This window comes from Centruroides vittatus, unplaced genomic scaffold (genome assembly GCF_030686945.1).
Source record: "Centruroides vittatus isolate TY-2023 unplaced genomic scaffold, ASM3068694v2 contig_300, whole genome shotgun sequence".
In the NCBI taxonomy this organism is placed as follows: Eukaryota; Metazoa; Arthropoda; class Arachnida; order Scorpiones; family Buthidae; genus Centruroides; species Centruroides vittatus.
Genome location: NW_027121917.1, coordinates 776,101 through 786,416, shown reverse-complemented (window position 1 = coordinate 786,416; position 10,316 = coordinate 776,101). Strand labels below are relative to the sequence as shown.

General features: G+C 31.3%; 1 protein-coding gene across 1 annotated transcript; it reads right to left on the bottom strand.

Annotated features, from left to right (window-relative positions):
• Positions 1-5,637: 5,637 nt before the first annotated feature.
• On the bottom strand, positions 5,638-6,501 carry LOC136972696 (uncharacterized). Its single transcript, XM_067267304.1, has one exon. It carries the CDS (start codon positions 6,499-6,501, stop codon positions 5,638-5,640), a length of 864 nt encoding a protein of 287 aa, XP_067123405.1.
• Between the last annotated feature and the right edge of the window lie 3,815 nt (positions 6,502-10,316).

Here is a 10,316-nt window from a genome sequence, read left to right as displayed (position 1 = left end):
TTCTAAACACTCATTCGAAAAGATAAATTAATTAGAATTGTAGAAATTTTAATACGTCTTGAAATAGTTTTGATAAAATCGTCAGATTTATTTAAAGATTAAGGTCTTATATAACTCAGAAATGATAAGTTTTTGCTGTTTAATAAAGTTGAAGAAACTACAACGTTTAGTCTAATTCTGAAATAAAGTGCAGTATTTTAATCCGAGACAAAATATTACATTTACAACTTTGGTTTATTTAAAACCATTTTAGAAACATTATGAGATGTTTGAATTTGTCTACAAAATGATAAGAAAGAGACATTAAGCCTATTTTATTTAGAGGGAACTGGGGAATCCAGGACACAAGATAAATTTTAGTCTTTATCACGAAACCCATTAGAGAAATCTATCAAGTAGTATAAGACAAGAAAAAAATTTAACCTGTTTCTTCCCAAAAATAAAAACCTGGACAACTATGCAGTGTCCAGTATTCTCCCGTGGCGCGCGGGGTAATAGTAGACAGTACCTGAGCAACAACGGGAAAGCTACGATAGAAAATGGCCAAAATTTTGAAGACAATGGAAAAAAATTTACTTGCACATATTCATTAAAAATTGAAATACCTCGTATAATAGATTCATCAATTTATAAAATATGACCATCTGAAATATTTAATAATTAACAATTTTAGGTTGCTTTGGTCATGATCGGCTTCCGACCCTGGCAACCTAATTGTAAAAGTGAAAGTATTAAGAGATAAAAGTAAATTATAAAGCGAATCCCGATACAATTTCGTACACTATAAAGCTGTTCGTGATTTCCCTAAGAAAGTATCCACGATTATCCCAATCTCCATGTTTGATTTTAATCACTTTCGAGAAAAAGAGACGTCCTATATTTTTCTATATGCCAATAAATACCACAAAACACATGTTATCGACATTTATTCTAAAAACTCCATATCATATAACAATTACCTGAGAGATAAAAATCTTTCCTAAACGAGTTTTATCCGCATGAAACAGGGACGAAAACGCATGAACATAATAACATACGCCATTACTTTGTGACAGATATGTATCATGAGGAATATAACGTTTTAGCTTTTACACTGTTTTATGTCTGGCTTTTCTTGAAGGAAACTAGAGGAATCTATGTCCACGATTCCTCTAGTTTCCTTCAAAAGCATTAGCTTTTACATAACGTTACATGGACAAGCAAAACTTAAATTATATATAACATTCATGGCTTGATTAATCATTAGGCAAAATAAGTACATGCTTAAGACATCATGGAAAACGGTTACCAAAGACATTTTTCATTGCTTGATTACCATCGACCATATGGTGAGAAACTGCGAACGGTGCAGTTGAACTACAGTCCACAATGAGGGGCCTCATAATAGAAAAAATTAAAGTACAGTCAAACCTGTTTTTATGCGCTCTTTTTATGTGCGATTTTTTAATGCGAATTTTTAATTTGTGCGGTTTTTTTTGTGCGATTTTTTATTTGTGCGGTGTAGTTGGCGACTAGTCTCGTGCGATTCGTCATGTCTCACGTTGACTTATTATAGCTAAATAAACTTATTATAGCATAAATGCACTTATTATAGTAATATTATTGAATGAATATGCGAAAAATGAAATAATTTACTTTTTAAGTCAACAAAACACCACCTGGACAAAAATATGTAAAACAGACGATAGACCAGACGATGCAGTCAAGTGCTGACATCTGTTGTCAATAAATTCTATTTCGTACGGTTTTGAGTTATTTTCTATGTGAGACTTTTTTTATGCGGTCCCTGTTGACCGCATAAAAAAATTATTTTTTAATTGTGTTACGAAAACTATTATTTACAGCCATTCGTGAAGTTTCGTGAGATTTTTTTTAATGCGTTTTTTTTAATGCGGTCCCTATCCCCCGCATAAAAACAGGTTTGACTGTATTTGTTGATGTCATTCATTTCGAAAAATAAAATTTTATGTTTTAGTATTGTTTATAATTTAAATTACATGTACAGCATATGGGGGAGCAAAAGTCTTAGACTTTTAGAGTGCTTAAGATCTCTAAATGTCTTAATCAGGCCCTGGTAACATTAATCCGAAGTTTGGTAACTTGAACTGATACAAAAACTATTGATAAATTGCAAAGTTTCGATGACAAATTATTTGCAAAAAATTCAATCGTTTTTTAAATTAATAATATGTAAACTTGCCAGTACTCAAGTAATTAAATAGAAAAAGATTTGATTTGAGAGATCATATATTTTTTATATATTTCAGCGTAGAAGCAAATCAATGATTGGGCTGAAATTGAAAAAATTGTAGACCTATAAATTCTCACTGTTGAATGTCTATCTAGCTGTCTTCCTTAATCTCGAGAACGGAGATACAGAGATGGAAGAGAAGACCAAATCTGGAAACCTTACGAATAGGAAGTTCCGATTAACCGTATATAAAAGTCAGTTGCAAACCAGAAATCACGTTATTTTAATTCAAACGTTTTCCCCTGAAAAGAGTTAGATAGATGATCGGCACAACTCCACTGTTAAAGGAAAAATGTAATATATAGGGGCAAAACACTACAGTACTAATTTGAGAGGACAGCATTGTGGCGGTTGCAGTCCGGCATTGTGATGATGTCACAATAAATAATTGCTCGTTTGTTTCTATGCTTCCTTGATCGATCAAAAATCATTGTCGATGATGGATAAGGCAGTTTTTCCATCAATCGTCAAAGGACTTTTTCTGCCATTTATTTATGCGCCAACTATCAATATGTCATTTATTTCGATTTGATTTGTTTCATATTTACATAATCACGAGACTGTCTTTAATTTACGAGAATCTTGCGGTATTTAAGTTCTTTCTAATTTATTTCTCTAGTATAGTTAAAATAAATATACGAAAATAAATAGAAGTTTAAATTTCAATGCAATATAAAAATATTTTATAGAAAAATTTTATTTTTTAAGAGTAACATATGATAGTCATAATTTATTTCAGATTTAAATTTATAATAATAAAAATTCTGAAATTTACCTTTTTAAATCGGAACGCAGGCTATATTTAATCATTTTTGAAATATTTTCTACGTTTATTATTAAAAAATTATAATATTTTAACATTTTATTTCAAAGCTTTTAACATCATGAAACAACATTCGCAATTCTTACTATTTTCTTACGCTTCTTGTATCTTTCTACGGCTTGGTTTCTGAGAGATATCCTAAAAATGCTTAGAGATATAAATAACATTTGTTTTGGTTCTGCAGGCTTCGACTACAAACAGTAGAAAGCACACAAACTGCTACAGGTTTGTAGACCTGCACTTTCTACCGATTAACCGTGTTCTACATAGTTCTTCAAGCATTGCCTCTTACCTTTTGCTCGTACCATCGCCGTAGCCTTTTTTTCATTTCTACGCCATTCTATACACTAATCCTCTTTCTCTGGTAAACCCATTTGTGTAGTGTCCGACCCATTATTAAAAAAATCATGAAAACGACAAAATATTATAAAAGAAACGAAATTAATGTTAAAAATAAGCTTAAATTATTAAAAATGTCATAAACACGAGCGATATGTGGTCATAAATTTATAATATAAACCTATAAGATTTTAACAATTTATTAAAATATAATGATCTCATTGTCGAATATTTTTGAGTATATACCCACGTAGAAAGATATATCGTTCTTACTTTCACATCTATAGTCAATTTCATTGATATAAATGTATACTTATCAATCTTAATAATTACTTTGAGCTCTTTATAATATTCAAAGACTGTTGTACTCGTTAATTATTTATATTCTTTAAACAATTTTTATACCAGTTATTTTTAAGTTCTGAACTTCATTTTAAAAGAATTTGCTAAAATAACTTATGTTCAGAGTTACTAATAAACTTTATAATCATTTATGCTTATAAAGTTTATGCTGTAAGAATACCTAAAACTATTTATGTTTCTGTTTTCATTAGGAAACAAAGCCAACAATATTCTATGATTTATGATTTGTTCGCCTTACTTGTACTGAACATCTAGAAGTTCGTAACGACAGTGTGAATTGTATCATATGTTTGCCCATTAATCTCCAGGAGAAGCTACAAAAGCCTTTTATATGGACGAGTTTTGACAGCAATCTTTTATCTTCCTCTTTTCTAGACAGTCTTCCGTGCACACAAAGACTACGAAATCTATGAAATTTACGAAAGTACACGTTTAATGTCTGCATAAGCATAAAGCATTAATAAAATAATTTTATTATGATATCTCACGGAATTAATTAATAATTCTTCTTAAAGAAATTTATTTTTCTTGACAAACTAAAACTTTCGTAGCAATGTTTTTATTTTTTTATGTTTTAATTTTCTTAACATAGTTTCACATATGAAAATTAATATGATGTCATTTGACAAATACGTAATCAAATAAATATTCTATTTTTTTTATAATTTGTGAATGAAATGTATTTCTATATTTTTAAATATACAGATATAGCTAAAACATGTTACAGAATACATTATTAAATAATATATTCTACAACATTTATCAAAACTTGAAATATCGACTATGTCAGAGGTTTTCAACCTATATTGTACGGACTACTTTTCTGTAAAGTCCAACCATTTCTGCATATAAATTTTCGGATTTTATTTTCGTAAAAACAGAATATAAAATATAATAAAAAATGTTTGCGTGATTTATAGTAAAAGCATGTATTTGTAGATGTGTACATAACTTAGAATTTACCCTTTACAATAAATTAAACTTGTGAATTTATAGATGTATAACATATTATTTTTGGTAAAGCATTAAAGCACAATTTAAGTTTAAAAAACACTAAAATAGGTTTTATAACTCGTTTATACAATAAAATGATAAAAATTTATAGTATATAGAAAATGCAACCTAAATTATAATTTTAATTTCGAGTGATTAAGATATATGATATTAGAAAATTCTACTTTTTAATTGTAATATGAAAAAATAATAAATCAATGATTATTAGATTAAATTTGTTTACTATAACTTAACATTTTGTAACAATATACATTCATGAATAGGTTTTTAAAAATTAAATTCGGCGACGCCAGCAGAAAGATAACTTAAGCGATTATATGCAGAATTGATCAAATACAAGATTTTAAAGATTGATTGAAGATTTAATTAATTACATATAATTAAAAAACATCAGTGAATAAAATATAGTAATAGTAGTTGGTTGATAAGTAGAATTAATAGACAGAATAAAAAGATGACACAAATATATTTTATAATTTATGAATAATATAGTTGGATAAATGCTCAGAAATTTAAAACATTACTACTCACACATCTTATATCTCTGAGAAATTATTAATTTAATTATGCAAACGTTTTCCACCTGTTCCACAGGTCATCTTCAAGCAGTTTCTTAGTTCTGGAATGTTATCTCGTGCAGGTTCGAATATATATGCGCACGATATTTCAAATTTCAAAAAACCGTTGGAACATTCCATGTAAAATATAAAATATAAACAATAATAAAAACATTAATAAAATTGATTAAATAAACATATTAATCCGCTAAATAATAATTTAAGGGACGTAAACTAACATAATATATATCTATATTTTTATAGGGGATGAGGATACGCTGTATGCTTGATTAAATGGAGTGTTTGTCAATCATGAATTTCCACGCAGTTGGCAAATTCGTTGCGTCTTTATAGTTCAAACATCTACCTGTTGTCCCTGATTTGTATATTTCAAATTTTTCCATGGTTAATGCTAACGATGGTGAGCGTACTTGTTGGATAACTTTGGCTTCATTCCAATTAATTACTGATGCCTCTGTTTGTGCCATTCTTGATAGGGTGGTAGTGCAGTGCCCTTTACTGATGTCATACATATGTTCTTTTAGTCTTTTGTTTAAGCCTCTGTTAGTGACTCCTATGTATTCTTTATTCAGGTCCAATTGATTATTTTCGTATGGTATTTTATAGACCCCAGAGCATTCATCCGCTTTTGTGCTATCTTTGTCGTTCCTGAGGGCACTGTAGATGGTGGGTGCGCGCTTATAAATCAGCTTTGCATTCTTACATTTGGCTATTTCCTTCATTATCGTGGACAATCCTTCTCTGTACGTGAATTTAGTTATTTCCCCATTTGAATTTCCTTTCGGTTTCTTCTTATTAGGTGTTATGTAAGATTTTATTAGGTTTTCGATTATTGACTTTTTAAATCCTAGGGTTGTTGCAATGGTTCTAATTCTATTCAACTCTTGTATTCTGTCATACACGTTGGAGCAATAGGCAAATGCTCTTCTAATAATGGCCCTAAACGCCGATAGTTTGTAAGTGGGCGGATCGTTTGATGTGGAGGGAATGTATAGTGGGTCATGCGTGGGTTTGATATATACTTTCGTAGATAAGGAACCTTCTTTAAATGTAACACTGATATCCAAAAAATGTACCTCTGTTGTGCTGAGCTGTTCCAGTTTTAGCATCAGGCCATGGTTATTCGAATTCATCGCATTCAAAAAATGTTGTATCTTTTCGTCTTTCTTCCATACAATTAGTATGTCGTCGACGTATCGTTTGTATAAAACGATATCATCTTTAAATGTTCTAATAGTAGTTTGCTCCAACTTACGTATCACCAATTCACAAAGTAGCCCAGACATTGGGCTGCCCATGGGCACACCTTTCTTTTGCTTATAAATCTTGCATCGAAAACGAAAACTGAATGGTAACATATTAGGTCAGCAAGTAGTCTCATGTCTTCGGGGTACGCTGTTACCCTTGGGTCTAACGTGCTGAGGGTGTCCACCAAAGCTTGAAAACATGCATCTAGTTTAATTGATGGATACAGATTTTCGAAATCCATAACTGAAGCAATTTCTTCTTCTACTAAAGATATGTTTTGGAGCTCGTTAACCACGTTCAGCGAGTTCTTTGTGACATATTGGTTATTCTCAATGTGCTCGGACAAATATCTATGCAGGTTCTTTTCTAGTTTGTAAGTTGGTCCCTTGTGCTTTTCAACCACTGGTCTAATCTGCTTTATATCTTTGTGCGTTTTAGCGAATCCGAAGAGTCTCGGTACCAAGGACTGAAAAAACACCATGGCAGAAATTGAAAGAGGAATCAGAGGCATGGAAGAAGTGAACAAAGACTATTTTCGTTTGAAAACAACCCTTAAGAGCATGAACCAAAGACCAAGACGAACAGAGGTGGAACAAATTAAGCGCACGAAACGGTGGTTGGCCGACAACAACTTAATATTGACACGAGCAGACAAAAGCAAACATTTAGTAATAATGGATAAGCGACATTATATCAACACACTGGAAGAATATATAAGAAATACAGAATGCGAAAGGGTGGATCAAAATATAATTGATAACCTAGACAGGAAGGACAAAAAATTACAGAAATCACCAATCACCAAAATACTTCCATTTCTCAAAGGAACAAGTGTAACAGGCCCAAGTGTACCGAGACTCTTCGGATTCGCTAAAACGCACAAAGATATAAAGCAGATTAGACCAGTGGTTGAAAAGCACAAGGGACCAACTTACAAACTAGAAAAGAACCTGCATAGATATTTGTCCGAGCACATTGAGAATAACCAATATGTCACAAAGAACTCGTTGAACGTGGTTAACGAGCTCCAAAACATATCTTTAGTAGAAGAAGAAATTGCTTCAGTTATGGATTTCGAAAATCTGTATCCATCAATTAAACTAGATGCATGTTTTCAAGCTTTGGTGGACACCCTCAGCACGTTAGACCCAAGTGTAACAGCGTACCCCGAAGACATGAGACTACTTGCTGACCTAATATGTTACCATTCAGTTTTCGTTTTCGATGCAAGATTTATAAGCAAAAGAAAGGTGTGCCCATGGGCAGCCCAATGTCTGGGCTACTTTGTGAATTGGTGATACGTAAGTTGGAGCAAACTACTATTAGAACATTTAAAGATGATATCGTTTTATACAAACGATACGTCGACGACATACTAATTGTATGGAAGAAAGACGAAAAAATACAACATTTTTTGAATGCGATGAATTCGAATAACCATGGCCTGATGCTAAAACTGGAACAGCTCAGCACAACAGAGGTACATTTTTTGGATATCAGTGTTACATTTAAAGAAGGTTCCTTATCTACGAAAGTATATATCAAACCCACGCATGACCCACTATACATTCCCTCCACATCAAACGATCTGCCCACTTACAAACTATCGGCGTTTAGGGCCATTATTAGAAGAGCATTTGCCTATTGCTCCAACGTGTATGACAGAATACAAGAGTTGAATAGAATTAGAACCATTGCAACAACCCTAGGATTTAAAAAGTCAATAGTCGAAAACCTAATAAAATCTTACATAACACCTAATAAGAAGAAACCGAAAGGAAATTCAAATGGGGAAATAACTAAATTCACGTACAGAGAAGGATTGTCCACGATAATGAAGGAAATAGCCAAATGTAAGAATGCAAAGCTGATTTATAAGCGCGCACCCACCATCTACAGTGCCCTCAGGAACGACAAAGATAGCACAAAAGCGGATGAATGCTCTGGGGTCTATAAAATACCATACGAAAATAATCAATTGGACCTGAATAAAGAATACATAGGAGTCACTAACAGAGGCTTAAACAAAAGACTAAAAGAACATATGTATGACATCAGTAAAGGGCACTGCACTACCACCCTATCAAGAATGGCACAAACAGAGGCATCAGTAATTAATTGGAATGAAGCCAAAGTTATCCAACAAGTACGCTCACCATCGTTAGCATTAACCATGGAAAAATTTGAAATATACAAATCAGGGACAACAGGTAGATGTTTGAACTATAAAGACGCAACGAATTTGCCAACTGCGTGGAAATTCATGATTGACAAACACTCCATTTAATCAAGCATACAGCGTATCCTCATCCCCTATAAAAATATAGATATATATTATGTTAGTTTACGTCCCTTAAATTATTATTTAGCGGATTAATATGTTTATTTAATCAATTTTATTAATGTTTTTATTATTGTTTATATTTTATATTTTACATGGAATGTTCCAACGGTTTTTTGAAATTTGAAATATCGTGCGCATATATATTCGAACCTGCACGAGATAACATTCCAGAACTAAGAAATTGCTTGAAGATGACCTGTGGAACAGGTGGAAAACGTTTGCATAATTAAATTAATAATTTCTCAGAGATATAAGGTGTCTGAGTAGTAATGTTATGAATAATAATAACTTAAGATTTTACAAAATACTATAAAAGGATTTTGATAACATATGTGAATGATATTTAAAAAAAATTGTTTGCGATAGTGAATTTATAAGAAAGATTAAGATAACATTGACAGTTTTGACGTGTTTTAGTGTTGTCCGGTAATGTTTTTATTTATTTATTTATTTAAAAAGTTAGATTTAAAAAAAATTTTTAAGGTAGTTATTCCGAAAGAAGAAATTATTTCGATAAACGTGAAATTAACGAAGACTAATCATCAGGAAACGTTTCTTTTCATTGATATATTAAAACCATTTCATTGATATATTTAAACCAAGACTGTCATTTCTGTCTTGGGTGTACCTAATAGGGTTTCTCATTTCCCGGTCTTTTGCTTGTCCCGAAATTCCGGGATAAAAGTGAACTGTTTCCCGAGATCCCGGGAAATCCCGGGACAAAATTAATTATTTTTAAGATATACAAAATATCATGAAATCAAATGATATAATTATTTTTCGTTTTTTAAAGTAATTTAATTCGTTCTGCAACCTCCAAAATCATATTAATAATGCTGTGTAAGATATATATTAAAAATTACCTTTGAATTACGTAGACATTTTCACAAATAGAAAAAATTTTATTAAAGTTTGCTGGAAATTGCATACAACAACAAAAAATGACTTTGAATTGCATTGAAAATTTAAAAAAAAGAACTTAGATCAAACTTCTAACTTAGAAGGTAATTTTTGATTTTTTAAATAAAATATAATACAAAATATTGTAAATTTTTATAAGATTTTAAAAACAAAGATGGTCAATACTCCGATCACTCAATCTAATTCTTATTTTAGTAATAAAAAGTCTTGCTACCGAGAATGGCTTTTCCGATTCAATTCATGTGATTGGAATCGTGTTTAATGCATTTAAGAGAAGACAAATATTATGTGTTTTTCACCTGTATCCTGAAAGATTTCTAGTTCGTTTTTGAGATTGTAGTACTTTTTTTGTTCCCTAGTATTCTTGATTTGTCTACCTCGACTACTTTAATAAAAAGATCATAGCCCAATAATTCGGCAGTTCGTTTGTCTTTA

What these genes read in the sequence shown, in the direction of transcription:
- LOC136972696 (XM_067267304.1), bottom strand. Translation starts at nt 6,501, where the DNA reads ATGAATTCGAATAACCATGGCCTGATGCTAAAACTGGAACAGCTCAGC.